The sequence below is a fragment of the Eleutherodactylus coqui genome, chromosome 2 (assembly GCF_035609145.1).
Source record: "Eleutherodactylus coqui strain aEleCoq1 chromosome 2, aEleCoq1.hap1, whole genome shotgun sequence".
NCBI lineage: Eukaryota > Metazoa > Chordata > Amphibia > Anura > Eleutherodactylidae > Eleutherodactylus > Eleutherodactylus coqui.
Window position 1 is genome coordinate 414722 of NC_089838.1, and position 27521 is coordinate 442242.

At 56.6% G+C, this 27521-nt stretch overlaps 1 protein-coding gene across 2 annotated transcripts in view; it reads right to left on the bottom strand.

Annotated features, from left to right (window-relative positions):
- BMAL2 (basic helix-loop-helix ARNT like 2) overlaps positions 1-27521 on the bottom strand; it is a 40315-nt gene that overhangs the window by 12412 nt on the left and 382 nt on the right. For both annotated transcript variants that reach the window (XR_010790201.1, XM_066590125.1), the window contains exons 2-6: positions 5866-6013; positions 4123-4161; positions 3152-3309; positions 1205-1284; positions 698-790 (exon numbers count right to left, since the gene is read on the bottom strand). Coding sequence is in view for 1 of the 2 variants with exons in the window: in XM_066590125.1 (XP_066446222.1) it covers positions 698-790; positions 1205-1284; positions 3152-3309; positions 4123-4161; positions 5866-6013 (518 nt within the window). In the remaining variant the exon portion in view is untranslated. The remainder of the gene's footprint in view (positions 1-697; positions 791-1204; positions 1285-3151; positions 3310-4122; positions 4162-5865; positions 6014-27521) is intronic.

Sequence of the window (27521 nt, forward strand, 5' to 3'; positions counted from 1 at the left end):
CAGTACAGGATAAGTAATATATGTACACAGTGACTCCACCAGCAGAATAGTGAGTGCAGCTCCGGAGTATAATACAGGATCATTACTGTAGCCCCAGCATGTTTCCAAGGTAAGGCAGCAGAGTAAGCACATGCATGCATCCATTTAATTCTCTTCAACATGACTGCTGGAGATAGTAATAGCCAAGTTAAAGCAGTGTGCTGAAAGTCCTATTGAAATGAATGGAGTAGAGCCGCACAGTTGTCCTCTGCTGTCCACACTTTGGGGGGCGCAGTAGTCAGACCCACAGCGATCAGCAATTCATCCCCCATTCTGTGAATCCGGGATAACTTGCCATGATGGGAATACCCCTTTAATAACATCATGCCCCCTGTATTATGCGGCTGCGTTGCTCAGCAAGTTTGCCATTCAGGAGTCTGGGAAAGTTAGGGAAGAGCAGCGCTACATTGTCATTTCCTGTAGGTCGGCTTGTATCTAAGGGGACTGATGAGACCCCCTCCCAGCCACTGCTGTCATCTTTGGACATGGATTGGCTTGGAGCTCCCCCACACAGAACAATAGGTTAACAAAGGCCTACAGGGTTTCCCACACAAGACTGCAGGAGAGACAATTAAAGTAGGCCAGTTGTTCTCTGAAGGGCTGAATGGGTGCGCAGAGTCTATAGAAGTAACCGGGTCACGCAGCAAGCGAAACGCACCTGACTGCATTTCAGGGTCTTCGAGACGGATTCAGACACGAACAAGATCTTCCCTCGGTCGCAGCCAACCACGAAGAGGAAGCCGTCAGCCGCCTGGGAAACAAAGGGGCGCAAATCATGCGCCAAAAGGTTAATTAGCAAACCCTTTGCTTCTTGGAGTCCCATCAGGTTTTCCCCTCCATCCATATCCTGCTGGTTTCTTGCAGCACTGCATTGTGGGGGATCCAACAGTTACATAGCTATAGCGGTAAGGTCACATGTCCGACTACAGGGGAGGAGTTACATTGCTGACTGTTTCCAAGGGCAACTAACAATCTATTTGGGTTTTTGATACAATTGGATAAGAAATGAACAAGTAGAGAAAGTTCTTAAAGGGTTAGTCAAGTTTGACATGGCCTTAGACGCCCCCTGGTGCCCCCACCTGCATCCCCCCTACCCCCAATGGCAGTGGCCCTTCCACTAATATCTCTTCCTGGGGCCCCATTCCGATACAAATGAGTGACAAACCTTCAGAATTAACCGCTTCAGCTCCTCCTGCCGTAAGAACGATGGCTTGTAGCTCTCCTCCGCGAATGAGCTGCTGGACCCTGAAGAGACACGAGCCACAAGTCATGTGAAGACGGAGCCTCAGGAGAAGGATTCACGCCCCGAGGACTAGTTGTGGTCATTCAAACTTGTAATTTGCTTTTTTTTTTATAAAGCTGATCAGCAGGAAAAGTTTAATGCAAAGACCGAAAAATATCTACGAAGTGATAAGGAACACAAAATAATTACCGTATATCCCCGAGCACTAGCATGGCTGCTGCTGCCGGTGGCCCCATTGAAAGCAATGGCCTGCGGGCAACCCCTGAAGTGATTTTCGGGGAAGCGCTTTAAATATATAAGCCTTTCTCTGAAAATCATCCCTAGTTGTGGTACAAAATATACATACCCACCTCTCCGCCGGGGCTCGGGCGTGTCCAGCTGCCGGGTCCAGTCACTGTAATGAAGTTCTTTTGGCAGATGGGTATTTTAAACCCCGCCTGCTGAAAGAACTTCATTACAGTGACGGTACCCGGCAGCTGGACACGCCCGAGCCCCGGCGGAGAGGTGGGTATATATATATTTATTTCTAACACATTCTAGGAAGAATTTTTCCTGAAAATCCCTGCAGGGGCCGCCGGCAGGCCATTGCCTTCAATGGGGCCACTGGAGAAGGAGGGGGGGTGGGGGGGAAAGAAAAGTGAGCATTGCACTTTTCCACCACAGGCTCCACCGGCTCGGGGCTCGGGTTATGGGCAGCGGTGCCTCTAAGTGGGTGAAAACAAGCATTTAGGTACGTTGTGCTTAACGGCAGAGAGAACAGAAGCCGCGCTCACTGCAGTCATGACATCTGTAACTACATGTGCGAACATTGTACAAATTCCCCAAATTAGTTATTACACGATTCCTTCCATTTAGTCATCGGGACAAAACGAGAAATGAATAATGGGCCGCAGATAAGAAGGGGGGGGGGGGGGGGGTCGGGACATCGGCACAAGAACAGCGATGGTTTGTTCAGCGATAGGCGATACTATCGATTGTTGTAAAATATCACCGAACAAACTATCCATGTTATAATCTGTGTAACAATAAACGGTCGGGGGCGATAACAGAAAACACAAGACATTGTAACACTTTAAACTGCTGAATTTCTTATTAACTTCTAACTATTAATAACAGGAAAACAGATTAACGTTCCGGATGGAACCTAGAATTACAATGAGGTCTATGAAGAGAAGTGTTATCATGGGCCCCGATCACCGTTATCTAATGAGCCAACAAACAAGGTCCTGCCAGAAGATGGAGCCGACGGGAGGTGACCAACGGTCTCCATGGCAACCTGTAAACAATGCAGGGCCTGGTAACGCGAACACTATTGTAATTGCGTTAGATGGCTCTCCTATCTTTTCTATGGGCGCTGTGTTCGCATTAGACGCTGAACGCACAACATGTGGCGTCTCCTCTTCTGGCCGCGACCTTCGTGCGTTCAGTGCAGCCCTCCATCTTTCATTTAGACAGCATTGCCCACAGCCATGGCGTTAGATGCCAGCGTTCAGAGCCTCGTCTGACGCCATGAACAGACACACATGGAGGAGGGGCCGAAGACCCCACTATTCTGAGAGTCGCTGGCCTGGAGCAAACCTGATTCGTCACAAAGAGTCACCTGACACTTTCCAAAAGTTTCTAGAACTTGTTTATAAGTTCATTAGTGCCGCGAGCAAAACTCCATCCTGTACAACACAAAGGAGAGAGAGAAGATCCGGTCACCGGACCGCAAGACGGGCCGCTGCTTTACCGAAATCCACATTGTATCGCCTTACACTATCGATGTCACCGATATATCGGACATAGCCGTATCCATGGAAAGCATCAGCCATCCAGCGATATATCCATGTCCCAACCTTAAGCCAGGGTCAGAGAGCACTAACGTACCCCTCAAGGTCTTCAGGTGCTGGACGGCCATCTTCAGCACCGTCAGTTTGTCCAGCTTGCGAGGTAAGGGGTCACATTGGGGAATCATGTCGGAAAGTTCCTCAATCAGGGTGTTCATCTTATCCCGCCGCCTCTTCTCCGTCTCACTGTGAGCCTGTCTGCAAGGGACGAGACGATAACATGTAACACTTATTATAGGCCCATACATACAGACAGACATAGGGGCGAGGAGTGGGACACACAGACAGACAGACATAGGGGCGAGGAGTGGGACACACATACAGACAGACATAGGGGCGAGGAGTGGGACACACAGACAGACAGACATAGGGGCGAGGAGTGGGACACACAGACAGACAGACATAGGGGCGAGGAGTGGGACACACAGACAGACAGACAGACATAGGGGCGAGGAGTGGGACACACAGACAGACAGACAGACATAGGGGCGAGGAGTGGGACACACAGACAGACATAGGGGCGAGGAGTGAGACACACAGACAGACAGACATAGGGGCGAGGAGTGAGACACACAGACAGACAGACATAGGGGCAAGGAGTGAGACAGACAGACAGACATAGGGGCGAGGAGTGAGACACACAGACAGACATAGGGGCGAGGAGTGAGACACACAGACAGACATAGGGGCGAGGAGTGAGACACACAGACAGACAGACATAGGGGCGAGGAGTGAGACACACAGACAGACATAGGGGCGAGGAGTGGGACACACAGACAGACAGACATAGGAGCGAGGAGTGGGACACACAGACAGACAGACATTAGGACGGGGCAGGGCATGTGCGGGGGGGGGGGGGGGGGGAATAAAGATTAACAGACAGAAGAAAATAAAAATTAAATCAAGCCAAGGATGGAAAGAGCCAAGAATCCCAAAGAATAAATGACAGGAAGACAAGGAGGCGCTGAGGGGAAGGAGGCAGATTGATGCGAGGAGCCCGGCTTTTCTTACTTGCTTTGGATGTCGCTGCCATCAGTGCTTTCATTGGTTCTGCAGGAGACAAGAGATACATTGTGTGGCGAGGGTTAAAGCGCTGAAGTGATCGCCCGGATATAGTATATAGTATTCTCATGCTCACACGGGATGGATACGCGGCGCAGCTTCTGCAGGGCAGTTGATAAACAGTGCTGAGATCCGCGAGACACGAGGACAGAAGCAGAATGGCGCAGCGAATGTTTTCCACTCCATATAGATGATATATTGCTAAAATTCATTCCCTTAGCTGAGATTTCAAGACGCCGCAGATGGTATGGCGTATCCGTCCCGCGTGCCGCAGCCTGGAGCCCCCCGTCAGCAGCTACACTTCGGCAGGGGGGTCTAGGCTTGGTTTCGCACATACAAATAAACATCTAATAATGAACCTTGCAGATCTACAGCTCCTATATAGAGCAATGTGTCTCCATGGTGACAGACTACAGCCCTGCGTAGTCTGGCCCTGCAGTCATGTGATCTGCCCCTTCCTGCTAACCTACTGAAGGGGCCAATGGGAGAGAACATCAGACAACACAGGATTTGTTTGCATTCTGTAACCATAGACGCACAGATCTGCGCAGACGCTGTAAACACGGCGCACTACATTTTATTCACAAAGTTGCTTCACTTTTAATTTCAGATACAAAGAAGCAATAAAAGAAAGTTTTTAAAAATGTTGCAGAAGTTTTCATATCCTCCCTACTTTGGCGGTGTCACTTTTAGCCGACCAATGACAAAAGTGACCGACACAGCCAATCAGTGGAAGTATTGTGCATGTGGCCCCGCCCCCGCATCATCTTTCTGTTACAGGCGTCCGTGTTGACGCCGCTGGCTCGGTTTTAGAAAAATGCAGCAAGAATTCCAGTTCCTGGCAAACATGGGCGACATCTGGTTTAAATAGGCAGCAAATGTTTCCTAGTTTGGGTGAATTGTTTTGCTGGAAGGACTTGGCGCGGGCCGTGAATACTTTACAGCTTCTTCTAGACAATTGTATTCCTCGGAATGCGCTCTTAAAGGGCCCTTCGCCTGCAGGGAAAACAAGGGCAAGCACTAGAGCAGACGCTCCTCGAAACGCGACCTGCAAGGAGGAGATGCGCTCAGGATGGCTGTCAGTAGTCTGTTATGTGAGGCGGGAGGCAAACGTCCGGGGTGGAGGGACACCAACTTCCACAAAATGAATTAGAAGCAGTGAGTGTTTGAGTCTCTGACCAACTGCTCCTTTATTTACATTAAGACCAGCACAAGGAGACGCGTAGCGGGACGTCGTGCCGAGGCAGGCGATTCGGACACCGGTGGCAGGACCTTGGCTTCCTATATCTTGGCCTGATCCTCCGTTGTACCGTTTTCAATCCAGCTGTACTGATGAAGAGGCCTTGTGCCTCGAAACGCGTTTTGTGCTGGTTTCAGGGTAAATGAAAGGAGTAGTAACTGATTTATAAGCTTACGGCTTCCAAGTCCTGTGGATGGTTGTGACATGCCAACAGATTTGTGCCTACCTACCTCATGTTCCATCACGTCCCGCTTCTAGCGAAGGGTCATCTGGTCGGGCAGCACCTCCGCATCATCTTGATCACTATCAACCAGCTTTGCTCCACCTTCACCTTTCCATTTTGGTTGTCAGGCTAAGGGAGGCGCTTTGGTTCTAACAATGGGGTGTGGCCAGCGATATGTGGGTGGAGTTACAGAGGGTGAATAAAGTATAATCCAACATGAAGAACTTACTGTTTATCAGATTCACTTAGTTTCCTTTTCCGAGGAAATTCCACCATGAGGGAAGGGAAGGAAGTGGAGGTGAGGGTTGTCGATCCGGGTTTAGGGCCCAGGATGCTGGAGACGACCAGGCACTGACTTGGTTCCATTATCAGAGTATCTATGAGAGACGATGACATTCATGAACCCACCAATCCCATAAGACCTGGTTGAGAGCTTATTTACATACCTGTTCCCCCAAGAAGCATTGCCTGGTCTTTAGGACTCCCCAGACCAGCTTGGTGGTCTCCACAATCAGAAACCTCATCACTACATAAAACCCACCAGTCATCAGCGTGAATATGAAGTCTAAGGCTTAGCGTCTATCGGGAGAGGTCATGTAGGGTTAGGCTTCAACCCTAATACAAGGGAGGTCTTTACCCACCACCAAGGTGCCACCAATGGCAGGGTGGCACCAGTAGCCAAGTACCAGTTAAAGCAGTAATCTCACCAAGACCATCTCCATGTTAAAAGAAACCACAGTGGCGATCAGCTGGTGGCCGCGACTCCCAGCGATCCACGGTTATTGCAAGAGATGTGACTGGACGTACGTCTCCTACAGCGACCCCTATTGGGGGAAAGTTGTCATACATGCCAGTTATTCAAATAACTAGGCAACCATGTAATCTATAGGGGTGCTGGGACACATATGTACCATAGAGGCAGATCATACAGCTACTATGGGGCCCATAGAAAAAGGGGGCCCAGTGAGTTTGGCCCTTCTCTTCTCTAAATAAGGGGCCCATTTTTTAAAACCTTTCCAAGCTCTTTTCCAGGTACGCCGCAGCTTGAACAGGTCCACAGGGGTGGCGGTTGGTCTCAGAACAAGCTCGTCTCTCTATCTTCCCACAGGCCCTGACCTAGATTTGGGGCCCAGGACTGAGTGAGCCAATGGGTTTACACAAAAACCAGGGAATGGATGGGCATCAGAGCTGAAAATAACGGGACTGGGAAGCTGAGCAGCGAGCTCTCTGGGGTGCCAGGACAGCTGAGCCTTACTACATCTCCCCTTATTCAGCGCTGACCACAAAACCCCCAGTGATCGCACCACTGAGCCACTCAGTGGGAGGGGCCAGAGGAGGACTGGCAGCGTGGGAGGGGCCAGAGGAGGATTGGCAGCGTGGGAGGGGCCAGAGGAGGATTGGCAGCGTGGGAGGGGCCAGAGGAGGATTGGCAGCGTGGGAGGGGCCAGAGGAGGATTGGCAGCGTGGGAGGGGCCAGAGGAGGATTGGCAGCGTGGGAGGGGCCAGAGGAGGATTGGCAGCGCTGCCCTGAAACTAGATATGCCAAAGGCCCCTTTCCCCAAGGTGAATTGGAAGCAGTGTGAATCGGTGACCAATTACTTTATTAACATTAAAACCAGCCCAGAAACGCGGAGGGCCGTCTCGCTGACGCAGGCGATAAGGACGCTGGTGGGCAGGACCTCTGCTTGCTGTACCTTAGCCCGGCCCTTCGCCTTGAAACGTATGTAAAGTAATAAGGGGTTAGTAGTTAGCGATTCCTCTGCTTACCGCCTACAAGTCCTGCGCAGCCGCTGGTTCGCTTTTAGATTGAAAGATCACCATTTGTTTGAACGCTAATCGTTCCCTCTAGAAGCCACCTTCGGCCGTGTAGGGACATCGCTGTGCGCATGCGTGTTCACCGACGAGCCCATAGCGGCCCTACTGGCAGCCACCCAGCCTTCCCAGAGACATGAGCACATTTCAGCCTCACCAATATGTCCGCCTCCTCGCCATGTCCAGCTGACGCTCTGTCTCTAGGGGAGGATGAAGCTGTTCTTAGGCCTCGCAGGACATAATGCAGTAAGGCTCCTAGCGGCCGCCGGGCCGTTCTGCTGGTCATCTAATGTAATGCCATTAAACATGGGCCATGACCACGCGGCCATCCGCTACCAGGAATGGGACTGGTTCAGTCCTATATTGTACCAGCTCTGCCTTCTTAGGAGGCAACCAGAGAAAGGATCGGGCATAGAGCACGCAATATATGGTCATGCGGGGTGGGGTATTATCTGGGCACTATATGGCAGCACTGTAAGGGAAATATATGGTAGTGTTATGTGGGCACTATAGGATGGCATATGAAGATATTACTTTGGCATTAGAAGGTAGTATTACCTGGGCACTATATGGTAGTATTTTGTAGCATCGCATGGCAGTTTTTAGATCCAAATAGTCTATAAACCGGTGGCAGAGGCCCTTATTGTTGCCCCGGGCACCAGTTTCAGAAGCCTCTAATTTGTTCCAATAAGTGTGAGAATTGGGGTGCAGCTTAAAGTGGCTGTATGGGCATCAGTGCCCCTTGGTCATGAGAGGGTGAAGCTGCGGTCAGTCAGGCAGCACCTTGCAGCAGCAGAAAGCTTCTCATCTGAGCAGACAACAGACTGAGGACGGGCAGAGGGGTTCAAACTTTCTACACCCTGCTGCCAGTCTCACCAACATCTGCCAGGGTGCCACGTGACCCGCTTGTTGGCCTCCATTCTCTTTGCACAAGGAGGTTAATAATAACACCAACATTTCATAATCTCTTAATCCCCAGATAATTATACAGCAGGGAATTCTGGACCTTCCACAAGGCCAACGCCGCGCGGATGGGGATGACGCACTTCCATAGTGCCCGGGGCTAGAAGCAATAAGCTCCGGCGCCAGGCGGCACGACCGCACAAACCTCGTGGAAAATACAAGTTCTTGAAATACAAAATCCTCCTCGCGGACGGAGATTACGGCGCGTGCAGATCTGGAAGACCCAGTAACCTAAATAGCTAGAAATACCCAGCCAGACGGCGGCCGAGCGAGGATTAGAGGGAGAACATCAGGAATCAGGTGATGCGATAAACGGACGGCGGCGCCATAGAAAGCCGCCAGAGCAACTGCACCATTAGACAGCCCCCCGAACATACTAACCCGAGACCCCAGAGTGCAAGCGCATGGAAAGCTGGTACTACATGGCTCTACATCTTAATGTGTTAGTATATTTCTGCGTATTCGGCCCGCGCGCCTCTCCGTCAGGTGCCATACAAGGCATCATACGAGTCCCATGTTCTGTATAAGTACCACATGTGTTACACGAGCGCCTATGTAATGTTCTGTTCAGGTACCGTATGATTGCCATCTGCCTCTTTCTATAGGATACTCCCGCTTGAGTTCTGCCTCCTACCATTCGGTATAGTGTACCGCGCGACAGGAAATCCAGGTGGTATACGGGGCCGCGCAGCGGCGGCGGGGTATACGGGGCCCCGCGCGGGGGGGGGGGGGGGGGGGTATACAGGGCCCCGCGCGGGGGGGGGGTATACGGGGCCCCGCGCGGGGGGGGGGGGGTATACGGGGCCCCTCGCCGGGGGGGGGGGGGGGGTATACGGGGCCCCTCGCGGGGGGGGGGGGGGGGGTATACGGGGCCCCTCGCGGGGGGGGGGGGGTTACGGGGCCCCTCGCGGGGGGGGGGTATACGGGGCCCCTCGCGGGGGGGGGGGGGGGGCGGTATACGGGGCCCCTCGCGGGGGGGGGGGGGGTATACAGAGCCCCGCTAGGGGGGGGTATACGGGGCCCCGCTGGGGGGGGGGGGGGGGGGGCTCCGAATTTCTGTTGACCCGGGCGAATGGGAGGTCAGAATTTGGCACACACGGCGTGAATCAATGCCACTTCCTGCCAGCCAGGTGGTTGACGCATGCCGGCTCCTATGATGCCCGTATGCGGGCACTGCGATGAATGGCAGATCCAACACGCTAAACCACCCCGCATCGCATACATGTAAACCAAGCAGGCCGCAGACGGGAGCGGAAGGGAGGAGAAGGACACAAATCAGCGAAGCTCCTCATGTGTGACACAATCTGCGTGATGTCCCGCGTTGGCGCTCGCCCCGCACACGCTGGGTACAGACACGGGGTATTTGTACATGACACAAGGATTGGCGCGGCATTACCTTGCTGCCAGCACATAAATATTGTCACAGCAAACTAGCTAACCCACGACATCTACACATTATCCGCGTCATGTGACCCCTGGAGGTCGGCGTGTGCAGACACCTGCCGCGACTAATCAGTACAGTGGAAACAATGGCGCCCTCTAGTGCTAGGGTAATAAGACATTCATATGTGACATTTATCAAAACTGGCTGCTGCCCCGAGCAACCAATCACAGCGCAGACCGCCGAGGTAACATGAAAGCTGCGCTGCGATCGGCGGTATAATGTATAACAACCAAGGTAACATGAAAGCTGCTCTGTGATTGGTTGTTATATATTATACTGCTGAGGTAACATGAAAGCTGCGCTGTGATTGGTTGTTATATATTATACTGAGGTAACATGAAAGCTGCTCTGTGATTGGTTGTTATATATTATACTGCTGATGTAACATGAAAGCTGTGCTGTGATTGGTTGTTATATATTATACTGAGGTAACATGAAAGCTGCGCTGTGATTGGTTGTTATATATTATACTGAGGTAACATGAAAGCTGCGCTGTGATTGGTTGTTATATATTATACTGAGGTAACATGAAAGCTGCGCTGTGATTGGTTGTTATATATAATACTGAGGTAACATGAAAGCTGCGCTGTGATTGGATGTTATATATTATACTGAGGTAACATGAAAGCTGCGCTGTGATTGGTTGTTATATATTATACTGAGGTAACATGAAAGCTGTGCTGTGATTGGTTGTTATATATTATACTGAGGTAACATGAAAGCTGCTCTGTGATTGGTTGTTATATATTATACTGCTGAGGTAACATGAAAGCTGCACTGTGATTGGTTGTTATATATTATACTGAGGTAACATGAAAGCTGCTCTGTGATTGGTTGTTATATTATACTGCTGAGGTAACATGAAAGCTGCGCTGTGATTGGTTGTTATATATTATACTGAGGTAACATGAAAGCTGCGCTGTGATTGGTTGTTATATATTATACTGCTGAGGTAACATGAAAGCTGCGCTGTGATTGGTTGCTTGGGGCGACAGTCTAACCACTAGCCAGCTTGGATAATTAAGGTCCATTACACCCCATAATGCCCCAACATCCTTCACAGCACTGACTGACCCCGAAGGGTGAGGAGAGGGCGGCTGCTTCTTTCTTCCAATAGTGCCACACACGTCTGCAGGTTATGCCTGGTACTGCAGCACCACCCCATGATAAGTTTACAGTCGGTGGGGATCCGGCAGAGCCAACAAGCGCGGCAGCCTTCTCCGGGGGTCCTGCTGGGTGGCAGCGCTCATGCCCCCACTGCCACACCAGGGCCCCGTTCTTGGGGGAAGGATAACAGCAATGGCCCCCCTCCCTTCTGCAAGTTATCCCCTACCCTTTAACTTTCAGACATGGCACAACCCCTTTAATAATACCCCCCCCCCCCCCATCCCCATCATTTTCTTTAACCCTTCAGTGGTGCAGCCCATTTTGGACACAGCGATTTGTAGCTTCCCTTGTTTGTATTCCCCGTGGCTGCGGCCGTGCGCGGCTTTCTTCATGCGCCACGAGTTTAAGGAATAACAGAAAGTTAACATTTGTTGTGTTGGAACAATTTCTGGAGCGCAAAAAACGTCGATATTTAAACGTGCGATGCGTTATTAACAGGAATCATTAGGAAGTTATAGCACTCGTGTCTCTGGTGGCGCAGCAGGCACAGGCACACACACACAGACAGACGCACGCGCAGGCAGGCAGGCACGCACGCGCAGGCAGGCAGGCACGCACGCGCAGGCAGACACGCACGCACGCGCAGGCAGACACGCACGCACGCGCAGGCAGACACGCACGCACGCGCAGGCAGACACGCACGCATGCGCAGGCAGACACGCACGCACGCGCAGGCAGGCAGGCAGGCGCAGTCAGGCACGCGCAGTCAGGCACGCGCAGGCAGGCAGGCACGCACGCGCAGGCAGGCACGCGCGCAGGCAGGCACGCGCGCAGGCAGGCACGCGCGCAGGCAGGCACGCGCGCAGGCAGGCACGCGCGCAGGCAGGCAGGCACGCGCGCAGGCAGGCAGACACGCGCACACGCAGGCAGACACGCGCACACGCAGGCAGACACGCGCACACGCAGGCAGACACGCGCACACGCAGGCAGACACGCGCACACGCAGGCAGACACGCGCACACGCAGGCAGACACGCGCACACGCAGGCAGACACGCGCACACGCAGGCAGACACGCGCACACGCAGGCAGACACGCGCACACGCAGGCAGACACGCGCACACGCAGGCAGACACGCGCACACGCAGGCAGACACGCGCACACGCAGGCAGACACGCGCACACGCAGGCAGACACGCGCACACGCAGGCAGACACGCGCACACGCAGGCAGACACGCGCACAGGCAGGCAGACACGCGCACAGGCAGGCAGACACGCACAGGCAGGCAGACACGCACAGGCAGGCAGACACGCACAGGCAGGCAGACACGCACAGGCAGGCAGACACGCACAGGCAGGCAGACAGGCACGCACGCAGGCAGGCAGGCACGCACACACGCAGGCAGGCACGCACACACGCAGGCAGGCAGGCACACACGCAGGCAGACACGCACACACGCAGGCAGACACGCACACACGCAGGCAGACACGCACACACGCAGGCAGACACGCACACACGCAGGCAGACACGCACACACGCAGGCAGACACGCACACACGCAGGCAGACACGCACAGGCAGGCAGACACGCACAGGCAGGCAGACACGCACAGGCAGGCAGACACGCACAGGCAGGCAGACACGCACAGGCAGGCAGACACGCACAGGCAGGCAGACACGCACAGGCAGGCAGACACGCACAGGCAGGCAGACACGCACACACACAGGCAGGCAGGCAGGCACACACAGGCAGGCACACACACACACACACACACAGGCAGGCAGGCACACACACACAGGCAGGCACACACACACAGGCAGGCAGGCACACACACACAGGCAGGCACACACACACAGGCAGGCAGGCACACACACAGGCAGGCACGCACACAGGCAGGCACGCACACAGGCAGGCACGCACACACAGGCAGGCAGGCACGCACACAGGCAGGCAGGCACACACACAGGCAGGCACACACACAGGCAGGCACACACACAGGCAGGCACACACACAGGCAGGCACACACACACGCAGGCACACACACACGCAGGCACACACGCAGGCAGACACGCAGGCACACACGCAGGCAGACACGCACACACGCAGGCAGACACGCACACACGCAGGCAGACACGCACACACGCAGGCAGACACGCACACACGCAGGCAGACACGCAGGCAGACACACGCACACGCAGGCAGACACGCGCACACGCAGGCAGACACGCGCACACACGCAGGCAGACACGCAGGCAGACACGCAGGCAGACACGCGCACACGCAGGCAGACACGCGCACACGCAGGCAGACACGCGCACACGCAGGCAGACACGCGCACACGCAGGCAGACACGCGCACAGGCAGGCAGACACGCGCACAGGCAGGCAGACACGCGCACAGGCAGGCAGACACGCACAGGCAGGCAGGCACGCACAGGCAGGCAGGCAGGCACAGGCAGGCAGACACGCACACACGCAGGCAGACACGCACACACGCAGGCAGACACGCACACACGCAGGCAGACACGCACACACGCAGGCAGACACGCACACACGCAGGCAGACACGCACACACGCAGGCAGACACAGGCAGGCAGGCGCACACGCAGGCAGGCGCACACGCAGGCAGGCGCACACGCAGGCAGGCGCACACGCAGGCAGGCGCACACGCAGGCAGGCGCACACGCAGGCAGGCAGGCGCACACGCAGGCAGGCAGGCGCACACACGGGCAGGCGCACACACGGGCAGGCGCACAGGCAGGCGCACACAGGCAGGCAGGCGCACACAGGCAGGCAGGCGCACACACAGGCAGGCAGGCGCACACACAGGCAGGCAGGCGCACACACAGGCAGGCAGGCGCACACACAGGCAGGCAGGCGCACACACAGGCAGGCGCACACACAGGCAGGCGCACACACAGGCAGGCGCACACACAGGCAGGCGCACACACAGGCAGGCAGGCAGGCACACACAGGCAGGCAGGCGCACACACAGGCAGGCAGGCAGGCACACACAGGCAGGCAGGCAGGCACACAGGCAGGCAGGCACACACAGGCAGGCAGGCGCACACACAGGCAGGCAGGCGCACACACAGGCAGGCAGGCAGGCACACACAGGCAGGCAGGCACAGGCAGGCAGGCGCGCACAGGCAGGCAGGCGCGCACAGGCAGGCAGGCGCGCACAGGCAGGCAGGCGCGCACAGGCAGGCAGGCGCGCACAGGCAGGCAGGCGCGCACAGGCAGGCAGGCGCGCACAGGCAGGCAGGCGCGCACAGGCAGGCAGGCGCGCACAGGCAGGCAGGCGCGCACAGGCAGGCAGGCGCGCACAGGCAGGCAGGCGCGCACACAGGCAGGCAGGCGCGCGCACACAGGCAGGCAGGCGCGCGCACACAGGCAGGCAGGCGCGCGCACACAGGCAGGCAGGCGCGCGCACACAGGCAGGCAGGCGCGCACACACAGGCAGGCAGGCGCGCACACACAGGCAGGCAGGCGCGCACACACAGGCAGGCAGGCGCGCACACACAGGCAGGCAGGCGCGCACACACAGGCAGGCAGGCGCGCACACACAGGCAGGCAGGCGCGCACACGCAGGCAGGCAGGCGCGCACAGGCAGGCAGGCAGGCGCGCACAGGCAGGCAGGCGCGCACAGGCAGGCAGGCACACGCAGGCAGGCAGGCACAGGCAGGCAGGCACAGGCAGGCACAGGCAGGCACAGGCAGGCAGGCACAGGCAGGCAGGCACAGGCAGGCACAGGCAGGCAGGCGCAGGCAGGCACAGGCAGGCAGGCACAGGCAGGCAGGCGCAGGCAGGCACAGGCAGGCAGGCGCAGGCAGGCACAGGCAGGCAGGCACAGGCAGGCAGGCAGGCACACGCAGGCAGGCACACGCAGGCAGGCACACGCAGGCAGGCAGGCACAGGCAGGCAGGCAGGCACACAGGCAGGCAGGCACACACAGGCAGGCAGGCACACACAGGCAGGCAGGCACACACAGGCAGGCAGGCACACACACGCAGGCAGGCAGGCACACACACGCAGGCAGGCAGGCACACACACGCAGGCAGGCAGGCACACACACGCAGGCAGGCAGGCACACACACGCAGGCAGGCAGGCACACACACGCAGGCAGACACGCACACACGCAGGCAGACACGCACACACGCAGGCAGACACGCACACACGCAGGCAGACACGCACACACGCAGGCAGACACGCACACACGCAGGCAGACACGCACACACGCAGGCAGACACGCACACACGCAGGCAGACACGCACACACGCAGGCAGGCGCACACGCAGGCAGGCGCACACGCAGGCAGGCGCACACGCAGGCAGGCGCACACGCAGGCAGGCGCACACGCAGGCAGGCGCACACGCAGGCAGGCGCACACGCAGGCAGGCGCACACACGGGCAGGCGCACACACGGGCAGGCGCACAGGCAGGCAGGCGCACACAGGCAGGCAGGCGCACACACAGGCAGGCAGGCGCACACACAGGCAGGCAGGCGCACACAGGCAGGCAGGCGCACACACAGGCAGGCGCACACACAGGCAGGCGCACACACAGGCAGGCGCACACACAGGCAGGCGCACACACAGGCAGGCGCACACACAGGCAGGCGCACACACAGGCAGGCGCACACACAGGCAGGCACACACAGGCAGGCAGGCGCACACACAGGCAGGCAGGCAGGCACACACAGGCAGGCAGGCACACACAGGCAGGCAGGCAGGCACACAGGCAGGCAGGCACACACAGGCAGGCAGGCGCACACAGGCAGGCAGGCGCACACACAGGCAGGCAGGCAGGCACACACAGGCAGGCAGGCACAGGCAGGCAGGCGCGCACAGGCAGGCAGGCGCGCACAGGCAGGCAGGCGCGCACAGGCAGGCAGGCGCGCACAGGCAGGCAGGCGCGCACAGGCAGGCAGGCGCGCACAGGCAGGCAGGCGCGCACAGGCAGGCAGGCGCGCACAGGCAGGCAGGCGCGCACAGGCAGGCAGGCGCGCACAGGCAGGCAGGCGCGCACAGGCAGGCAGGCGCGCACAGGCAGGCAGGCGCGCACAGGCAGGCAGGCGCGCACAGGCAGGCAGGCGCGCACAGGCAGGCAGGCGCGCACAGGCAGGCAGGCGCGCACAGGCAGGCAGGCGCGCACAGGCAGGCAGGCACGCACACACAGGCAGGCAGGCGCGCACACACAGGCAGGCAGGCGCGCACACACAGGCAGGCAGGCGCGCACACACAGGCAGGCAGGCGCGCACACACAGGCAGGCAGGCGCGCACAGGCAGGCAGGCGCGCACAGGCAGGCAGGCGCGCACAGGCAGGCAGGCGCGCACAGGCAGGCAGGCACACGCAGGCAGGCAGGCACAGGCAGGCAGGCACAGGCAGGCACAGGCAGGCAGGCGCAGGCAGGCACAGGCAGGCACAGGCAGGCAGGCACAGGCAGGCGCAGGCAGGCACAGGCAGGCAGGCACAGGCAGGCAGGCAGGCACGCAGGCAGGCACACGCAGGCAGGCACACGCAGGCAGGCAGGCACAGGCAGGCAGGCAGGCACAGGCAGGCAGGCAGGCACACAGGCAGGCAGGCACACACAGGCAGGCAGGCACACACAGGCGGGCAGGCAGGCACACAGGCGGGCAGGCAGGCACACACAGGCAGGCAGGCAGGCACACACAGGCAGGCAGGCAGGCACACACAGGCAGGCAGGCAGGCACACACACGCAGGCAGGCAGGCACACACACGCAGGCAGGCAGGCACGCACAGGCAGGCAGGCACGCACAGGCAGGCAGGCACGCAGGCAGGCAGGCACGCAGGCAGGCAGGCACGCAGGCAGGCAGGCACACACAGGCAGGCAGGCACACACAGGCAGGCAGGCACACACAGGCAGGCAGGCACACACAGGCAGGCAGGCACACACAGGCAGGCAGGCACACACAGGCAGGCAGGCACACACAGGCAGGCAGGCACACACAGGCAGGCAGGCACAGGCAGGCACACACAGGCAGGCAGGCACACACAGGCAGGCAGGCACACACAGGCAGGCACACACAGGCAGGCACACACAGGCAGGCACACACAGGCAGGCACACACAGGCAGGCACACACAGGCAGGCACACACAGGCAGGCAGGCACACACAGGCAGGCAGGCACACAGGCAGGCAGGCACACACAGGCAGGCACACAGGCAGGCAGGCAGGCACGCAGGCAGGCAGGCACACAGGCAGGCAGGCACGCAGGCAGGCAGGCACACACAGGCAGGCAGGCACACACAGGCAGGCAGGCACACACAGGCAGGCAGGCACACACAGGCAGGCAGGCACACACAGGCAGGCAGGCACACACAGGCAGGCAGGCACACGCAGGCAGGCAGGCACACGCAGGCAGGCAGGCACACGCAGGCAGGCAGGCACAGGCAGGCACACACAGGCAGGCAGGCACACACAGGCAGGCACACACAGGCAGGCACACACAGGCAGGCACACACAGGCAGGCACACACAGGCAGGCACACACAGGCAGGCACACACAGGCACACACAGGCAGGCAGGCACACAGGCAGGCAGGCACACAGGCAGGCAGGCACACAGGCAGGCAGGCAGGCACACAGGCAGGCAGGCACACAGGCAGGCAGGCACACAGGCAGGCAGGCAGGCAGGCAGGCAGGCAGGCACACAGGCAGGCAGGCACACAGGCAGGCAGGCACACACGCAGGCAGGCACACACGCAGGCAGGCACACACGCAGGCAGGCACACACGCAGGCAGGCACACACGCAGGCAGGCACACACGCAGGCAGGCACACACACACAGGCAGGCACACACACACAGGCAGGCACACACACACAGGCAGGCACACACACACAGGCAGGCACACACACACAGGCAGGCACACACACAGGCAGGCACACACACAGGCAGGCACACACACAGGCAGGCACACACACAGGCAGGCACACACACACAGGCAGGCACACACACACAGGCAGGCACACACACACAGGCAGGCACACACACACAGGCAGGCACACACACAGGCAGGCACACACACAGGCAGGCACACACACACAGGCAGGCACACACACAGGCAGGCACACACACAGGCAGGCACACACTTTTTTTGGAGGTGGACAAAGAACATCCGATTTTTATGCAGCATTTGGGAGGCAGGCTCCAGAGGGCACGCGCCGCAGGGGTGGGTACGGCAGGCAGGCTCCAGAGGGCACGCGCCGCAGGGGTGGGTACGGCAGGCAGGCTCCAGAGGGCACGCGCCGCAGGGGTGGGTACGGCAGGCAGGCTCCAGAGGGCACGCGCCGCAGGGGTGGGTATGGCAGGCAGGCTCCAGAGGGCACGCGCCACGCGCCGCAGGGGTAGGTACGGCAGGCAGGCTCCAGAGGGCACGCCACGCACTGTAGGGGTAGTTATGGCAGGCTCTAGATGGCGCCCCACACACTGCAGGGGTAGTTATGGCAGGCAGGCTCTAGAGGGCGCCCCACGCGCTGTAGGGGTAGTTATGGCACAATACCCAATGCAGGGGGGGGGGGGGGGGGGAGTTGTTTTCTTTTAACAGAGGAGGAGGTCTGTGCTGCAGGTTTTTCTCTTTCGTTTTCTTGGCCATGTAGGGACTTGAACCTGCGATTCTATGATCGCTCCAAATCTACTTCCGCAGTACTTCTTACCGCAGTTTATCATCGCTCATCATAGCAACCGCAGGCCATAACAGACCGGCTGATTGCCATGGCAGTCCATGGCCTACGCGATTCCATGATGGAAGGTCGATGACATCACAGCGGCCGCTTCCTCTCTGAGCCCTTTACATGTCTTGATCAATACTGATGGCGGTGTGAAAGGGGTTAACAGCAGGGCTCAGCTTCAGGGGACGTCCATTCATGGCAGCTGCTGCCCACCCAAGATGTACATTTACACCCCCGGGCGGGTAGGGGTTAATATGTCTATAGCAGTCAGACCCTCAGCATAGACAGTTCTGTCAACCTGCAGCCACCACTAGGGGGAGCTTATAATCAGCACACCGTGAGCTCCCCCTGGAGGCCACATCGGGGACTCGGCGCTCCGACCGCCATGTTTATCGCATAATTGTAGATATATTTATTAGCGCAGAGTTTTACATAAAAGATATTAAAAATGGCGCCCGTTGACTTTAACACCTGTGCACGACAATAGAAGGGCGACCGACCGGCACACAATGCGTCCTTGTGCGCGCCGCACCCTGACCTACTTCTCCAAGGAGGTGAGGAAATCTTAAAGACAGCTTGTGAAGACGACACTACATGTTTTCTTTCCGTGACATGCCCGCCACGCTTCCTTGTCGCTGCTGGCAGCTTCACAGAAGGGGTAATGTATAATATTGTTTGCCGATGGCCCCGGGGTGGCAGAGGGCGGGCGAGGGCAGAAGGTAGGAAACACAAACAAGACGAAAGACTGTTGCAAAACGGAGTAGTGTTCCTGGTTCATCCTGAGCCTCCTGATGCATGAGCAGCAGGAGGAGGTCTGCGTGAGCAGGGCCATCTGTGGGGCCGATTATTAAAACACAGCGCCACTCCCAACCGTGGGTAGTTTCTGGTACTGCAGCTCAGCTGTGCTGGAAGAAACCCCTTTAATAACCCTCAGGTCACCATGGAGTTGCCTTTAAGGAGGGTTAAGTGCCGCGAGTGTACGCAGCACTTCTGTAAACACTGCCGAGGGGGGAAGTACGAGACGTGGGATGGCCTGCGACATGACACGACTGGTTAGTCACCGGCAGCCATGACTGACTGCATTAACATTCCTGCAGAACCGGCTGCTCCAACCGAGGAACCAACATGGCGGCACAGCTGCTCCTGCCATGATACGGTACAAGTAGGCGCCCGTGACCCTCCACAAATACTATAGATCAGCACTTCCCATCCCTGCTTTGTGAATACAATTCTAGTACTACAGTAAGGACTGACACATGCAGTGGGAGGAGCATTCACGGGCGCAGCAGCAGCTGCGATTAGCGGCTGATATACGAAAAAGCTCTAGCGCAGACATTACAGCGATAAAACAGCCGATTCCGGTGTGATGTTTGGCGCACGGCGCGGGGGCAAGTTTTACGGGTACAAAGAGGCCCTTATAGCCATGAAGTAGATTAACCCTCTCATCACCGATCGCCAGCCAGGAGAGGCTGATAACAGAGACCAATGGCTCTTACCGCACCGCTTCCCCTCTAGTCAGCAGATGGAACAGCCGACATCTTTGTATCTTACTGCAGCCAACATGCAGGCTCTCTGCTTGCAGTCAGTGAATGGAAACCGACTTGTTTACCTCCAGAGGCTGACAATGCTGAACAAACTCCATACTTCTCACAGCTGAGGGTCTGTCACAACGGCAGCCGCACTCCATTCCACCGATACATTGTAACAGACCATCAGCAGCGGAGAGAGATTTGTGCTGAGGTGTTTACTACACTGGATACAACTGTAGCAAACCCTCAGCTGTGCCAAGTATCAGGTCTGCAGGGGTTATTTGGCAAGATCCCGTTCACTGACAGCAAGCAGAGATCTGAAAAACCAGTAAGGGATTGAAGCAAAGTATATAAAATAGTAGCAGAACAATCCTATAAATAAGGCCGGCGGGGGCGGATCTACGGACGGTTACACGCAGCGAGCAGTGAATGGAACGCACCAACATCACCGCATTCGCTCACATGCGCAGATTTGCCCAGTTGCGGTATTTCTCAAGCATGTCCGTATTTCAGATCCACACGAGCCGTCGCAGTAAATGTGGCTGCGCGAATACGCACGATCGGCGCGTGCAATAAATCAGCCTCGCTTGTGGGGTTTTGCGCACGTAAATACTTGAAATACACAGGGAATCTGCAAAGTTGTGTATTCACGGACCGCGGCCCGGATACACCGTGTGACTGAGCCCTGCGGCCGGGGTCACATGATCAGGGGCTGCGTTCACACCTAGCAGATTTGGTGCCACAAATCCACAGCGCTCATTACAATTTGAACGCGAATGCGTGAAATCTGCTGCAAATCCACGCCAAAGTCTGCCATAAGGTATTCCCATAGCACTGCGACTCGAGCGCTCGCCGCTACCCGGCAGACAGCAAGCAGAGAGGAGGGATCGCATTTTATGTAGCGCAACCGCACGTTCTATTAGACAGCGACGCCATAACCCCACGCCTCGACGCAAACTGGGGTGGGCGGCGGGTCGGTTACTGCAATGCTGTAATGGCGGCCGGGTGAAGCTGCCGGCTGTGGACGTCACACGTGAGAAGCGGCTCGGGGATTAATAGAACCGCAAACGCCAACCGGTTAATCCTGAAAGACGGAAGTCTGACAGCTTCATGATTGCTGCCGTCATGTGACTCCACGCTTACACACTGCAATTACCCAACGGCCGAAGCGACACCGCGGCGAAGCGCAGCACGGACAGCGAGCATGCGGATACGGACAGAGCAAAACAAGCTGCAGTCTTCATTCACTGACAGCAAGCGCATATCGTTTACCCATACATGCATTGCGATGGAGAATGGCATTTGCATGAAGCCCCACCTACACGCGAGCGCGCCGCAATATTTACATGTGCGCTACAACATACAATGCGCTCGCGAAAACGCATCGCACTCACGTAGAAATAGCAGATCCAGGATCCATTCACAGGAATAACACTGCGAGATACTGACCAATATCACGCCGCTAGCTCAGATACAAGATGTGATACGGGGGGCATGGAGGCTCTAGTACCCTGTTGTATCACCTGTAGCTCGGATACAAGATGTGATACAGGGGGCACGGAGGCTCTAATACCCTGTTGTATCACCTCCAGCTCGGATACCAGATGTGATACAGGTGGGCATGGAGGCTCTAGTACCCTGTTGTATCACCTGTAGCTCGGATACAAGATGTGATACAGGCGGGCATGGAGGCTCTAGTACCCTGTTGTACCACCTCCAGCTTGGATACAAGATGTGATACAGGGGGCATGGAGGCTCTAGTACCCTGTTGGGGGCGACGGCGGGGATCAGAGGCCGCACGTGTAATGGGGGGGGGGGGGGGGGCACGACGAGGGTCAGGGGCCATACACATAATGGTGGGGGGGGGGGGGCGTCGGCAGGGGTCAGAGACCTACGTGTAATGGGGGCTGCGAGAGCTCTGGATGGCAAACAACGGAACAGTTGGAGCTGCTGGGGCTTGTCAGATGATCAGACGCTCCTCTCTATTGGTGGTCTGTAGGGGGCGTCCTGAGCCCGGTCACCTTGTGTGCCCTCATACATCCACTGGTCTCAACACCTCCTAACAGTCTGGTCAGACACTCCTCTCTACTGGTGGTCTGTAGGGGGCGTCCTGAGCCTGGTCACCTTGTGTGCCCCCATCCACTGGTCCCACCACCTCCTAACAGTCTGGTCAGACGCTCCTCTCTACTGGTGGTCTGTAGGGGGCGTCCTGAGCCCGGTCACCTTGTGTGCCCCCATCCATTGGTCCCAACACCTCCCATCAGTCTGGTCAGACGCTCCTCTCTACTGGTGGTCTGTAGGGGGCGTCCTGAGCCCGGTCACCTTGTGTGCCCCCATCCACTGGTCCCAACACCCCCTAACAGTCTGGTCAGATGCTCCTCTCTACTGATGGCCTGTAGGGGGCGTCCTGAGCCTGGTCACCTGGTGTGCCCTCATCCACTGGTCCCAACAACCCCTAACAGTCTGGTCAGACGGTCCTCTTTACTGGTGGTCTGTAGGGGGCGTCCTGAGCCCGGTCACCTTGTGTGTCCCCATCCACTGGTCCCACCACCTCCTAACAGTCTGGTCAGATGCTCCTCTATTGGTGGTCTGTAGGGGGCGTCCTGAGCCCGGTCACCTTGTGTGCCCTCATCCACTGGTCCCACCACCTCCTAACAGTCTGGTCAGACGCTCCTCTCTACTGGTGGTCTGTAGGGGGCGTCCTGAGCCTGGTCACCTTGTGTTCCCCCCATCCACTGGTCCCAACACATCCTAACAGTCTGGTGAGATGCTACTCTCTACTGGTGGTCTGTAGGGGGCGTCCTGAGCCTGGTCACCTTGTGTTCCCCCCATCCACTGGTCCCAACACATCCTAACAGTCTGGTCAGATGCTCCTCTATTGGTGGTCTGTAGGGGGCGTCCTGAGCCCGGTCACCTTGTGTGCCCTCATCCACTGGTCCCACCACCTCCTAACAGTCTGGTCAGACGCTCCTCTCTACTGGTGGTCTGTAGGGGGCGTCCTGAGCCTGGTCACCTTGTGTTCCCCCCATCCACTGGTCCCAACACATCCTAACAGTCTGGTGAGATGCTCCTCTCTACTGGTGGTCTGTAGGGGGCGTCCTGAGCCCGGTCACCTTGTGTGCCCCCATCCACTGGTCCCACCACCTCCTAACAGTCTGGTCAGATGCTCCTCTATTGGTGGTCTGTAGGGGGCGTCCTGAGCCCGGTCACCTTGTGTTCCCCCCATCCACTGGTCCCAACACATCCTAACAGTCTGGTGAGATGCTCCTCTCTACTGGTGGTCTGTAGGGGGCGTCCTGAGCCCGGTCACCTTGTGTGCCCTCATCCACTGGTCCCAACACATCCTAACAGTCTGGTCAGATGCTCCTCTATTGGTGGTCTGTAGGGGGCGTCCTGAGCCCGGTCACCTTGTGTGCCCTCATCCACTGGTCCCACCACCTCCTAACAGTCTGGTCAGATGCTCCTCTCTACTGGTGGTCTGTAGGGGGCGTCCTGAGCCCGGTCACCTTGTGTTCCCCCCATCCACTGGTCCCAACACATCCTAACAGTCTGGTGAGATGCTCCTCTCTACTGGTGGTCTGTAGGGGGCGTCCTGAGCCCGGTCACCTTGTGTGCCCCCATCCACTGGTCCCAACACCCCCTAACAGTCTGGTCAGACGCTCCTCTACTGGTGATCTGTAGGGGGCATCCTGAGCCCGGTCACCTTGTGTGCCCCCATCCACTGGTCCCAACACCCCCTAACAGTCTGGTCAGACGCTCCTCTCTACTGGTGGTCTGTAGGGGGCATCCTGAGCCCGGTCACCTTGTGTGCCCCCATCCACTGGTCCCAACACCCCCTAACAGTCTGGTCAGACGCTCCTCTCTACTGGTGGTCTGTAGGGGGCGTCCTGAGCCCGGTCACCTTGTGTGCCCCCACACATCCACTGGTCCCAACACCTCCTAACAGTCTGGTCAGATGCTCCTCTACTGATGGTCTGTAGGGGGCGTCCTGAGCCCGGTCACCTTGTGTGCCCCCATCCACTGGTCCCAACACATCCTAACAGTCTGCTCAGTCGCTCCTCTCTACTGGTGGTCTGTAGGGGGCGTCCTGAGCCCGGTCACCTTGTGTGCCCCCATCCGCTGGTCCCAACACCCCCTAACAGTCTGGTCAGACGCTCCTCTATTGGTGGTCTGTAGGGGGCGTCCTGAGCCCGGTCACCTTGTGTGCCCCCATCCACTGGCCCCAACACTTCCTAACAGTCTGGTCAGACGCTCCTCTATTGGTGGTCTGTAGAGGGCGTCCTGAGTCCGGTCACCTTGTGTGCCCCCATCCACTGGTCCCAACACATCCTAACAGTCTGGTGAGATGCTCCTCTCTACTGGTGGTCTGTAGGGGGCGTCCTGAGCCCGGTCACCTTGTGTGCCCCCATCCACTGGTCCCAACACCCCCTTAACAGTCTGGTCAGATGCTCCTCTCTACGGGTGGTCTGTAGGGGGCGTCCTGAGCCCGGTCACCTGGTGTGCCCCCATCCACTGGTCCCAACACTTCCTAACAGTCTGGTCAGACGCTACTCTCTACTGGTGGTCTGTAGGGGGCGTCCTGAGCCCGGTCACCTTGTGTGCCCCCATCCATTGGTCCCAACACCCCTAACAGTCTGTACAGAACGGCCGGTGGGGGACAATTCATCGCTACGACACTCCAGCTTCTCCCACCCCAATAATGCGCCCCCCTCTGGTAACGGGGTGACATCTCTTCTCTGCGTCGTAGAGGCGTCTAGTGGCCAACAAGCTCTACAAGCGGAAGAAGAGGTCACCGCACACAAGGGGCCTCCGAGAGCCTCTTATAGGACAACGGGGGAACCACGTCTAGGGTGTCAGCTAATCACTACAACTCCCATCATCTACAGATCGGGGTCTGCAGCAAAACGACGGCTCCTTCTGGGGGGCTTTTTTTTTTTTTTTTAAGACTATGTACCCCCCCATCCTGTGGCTGTGATAAGTGTCTTTGTTGTAACGCCCCTTTAACCCCTTCTTGGCGGCTGGCATCGCCGCTGCCTGGGTCCGGTGATAATGTGTAACAGCTGATATTAACCCCGTGTTAGCCTTCCCATCACGCTGGTTAGTAGAGGGGATTGGGCAGTGCGGGGTTAATATCTGATCTCCCCTCCGGCAGTCGGTGACATCATAGCGGGGGGGGGGGGGGGGGCTGCCGTGGAGAATCCGTGGTGAAACGCAGCATGTGACACGGATTGTACGCGACAGAGGTTCTGCAGCAGCTGTGCCTGGTGTGAGCGCGCCGACGCACCGACGTACGATTAGCGCTCACCGGCGGTTTTTACAGTTTTGCTTCTAAAATAAAGCGCAGATTTGAGGTGGAAATAAACTTCACCCGGAAAAAAAATTAATGAGAAAAAACAACATTTATTTGCCTGAATTTGTAATAAATGCGCAGTCTTGGCGCTCCTTTCATCACCTCAAGAAAGTAGGATGATGAGAAAACCGGATCAGCTGGAGGTGCGACACCGCGCCAAACCAGAGGGGCTGCATGCAGAAGTGAATGTGGCGCGGGGCTCATTCACATCCGCATTACAACCGGCGCTGATTACCCATGGGTCCGCCAATGTGCGCCCGGCCGCTCTCTGCAGCCTACAGGATAAATGGCGCAGCGTGCTTGTGTTATGCAGCTGCAGAGCCCGTAGGAGGCGCCGCGGGTGCCGACTGCTACGTTATAGCTGCGGGACACAATCTCCGTCCCATTGATGTGAACGGCGCCGAAGTGCAGGGACCCCGTTAGCTACAACCAGCGATCCCGCCTCCGTCACGCATCGCAGGACTGATCTGCGCACAAGTCCTGAGCGGAGCCTCCACCGAGATATGCGTGCGCAGCCGCCCGGTGCCATCCATCCTCGCGGCGGGCGCACCAATACACCAGGCCAGTAGTCTGGCGTGTCCCACATAAGTTGGTGTGAGCGGTCACACGGCCACCTATGGGAGATGCGTACAGCGGATCCTGCGCGCTCGCCGGCCGTACGTGTATGACAGCTCCTTCACGCTGCGCAGCGGCAGCAGGAGGAAAGGAGAAAAAGCTCAAAAACACCCAAAACACAAAAAAGGCAACATTGTAAATCAAGCTTTCAATTATCTCCATATTTAACGTGCGGATGGCGAACCGCGGCCAGGAAACCGGAATACGAGGAAATACAAGGGAAGAGACACTCAGCAACAACGGCTCAGCCTGCGGGGCGGAATATCACCCCCCCTCCATATCACACCCCGCTGCCATATACAGCATATACTGCACAGTGATGTATCACAGGTGCGAGAAGAGCCACAACTCACTGAGCTCTGCTACATCTGCAGGATGAGGGCACCGCACACTGAGCTACAGAGAGAGAGAGAGAGAGGTGTATATATGCACGCAGATATATATATATATACACACACATATATATACACACACACTGCATCTGGAGCCGTACACAGAGCTATATAGAGAGGTGTACATATATATATATACACACACACACACACACACACACATACTGTATGATAGATATATATATATATATATATATACACACACACACACTGCACGCAGATATATATACACACACACACTGCATCTGGAGCCGTACACAGAGCTATATAGAGAGGTGTACACATATATATATATATACACACACACACAGCTATATAGAGAGGTGTATATATATATATATATATATATATATATATATATATATATATATATATATATATATAGACACACACACTGTATGATATATATACACACAGCTATATAGAGAGGTATACATACATATATATATATATATATATATATATATATATATATATATAAATAAGTGCTGCACGCAGATATATATACACACTGCATCTGGAGCCGTACACAGAGCTATATAGAGAGGTGTACACATATATATATATATACACACACACACAGCTATATAGAGAGGTGTGTATATATATATATATATATATATATATATATATATATAGACACACATACTGTATGATATATATACACACACAGCTATATAGAGATATATATATATATATATACACACACTGCACGCAGATATATATATACACACTGCATCTGGAGCCGTACACAGAGCTATATAGAGAGGTGTACATATAATATATAGATATATAGACACACACACACACAGTATGGTATATATATATATATATATATATATATATATATATATATATATATACACACACACACACAGCTATATAGAGAGGTATACATACATATATATATATATAAATAAGTGCTGCACGCAGATATATATACACACACACACTGCATCTGGAGCCGTACACAGAGCTATATAG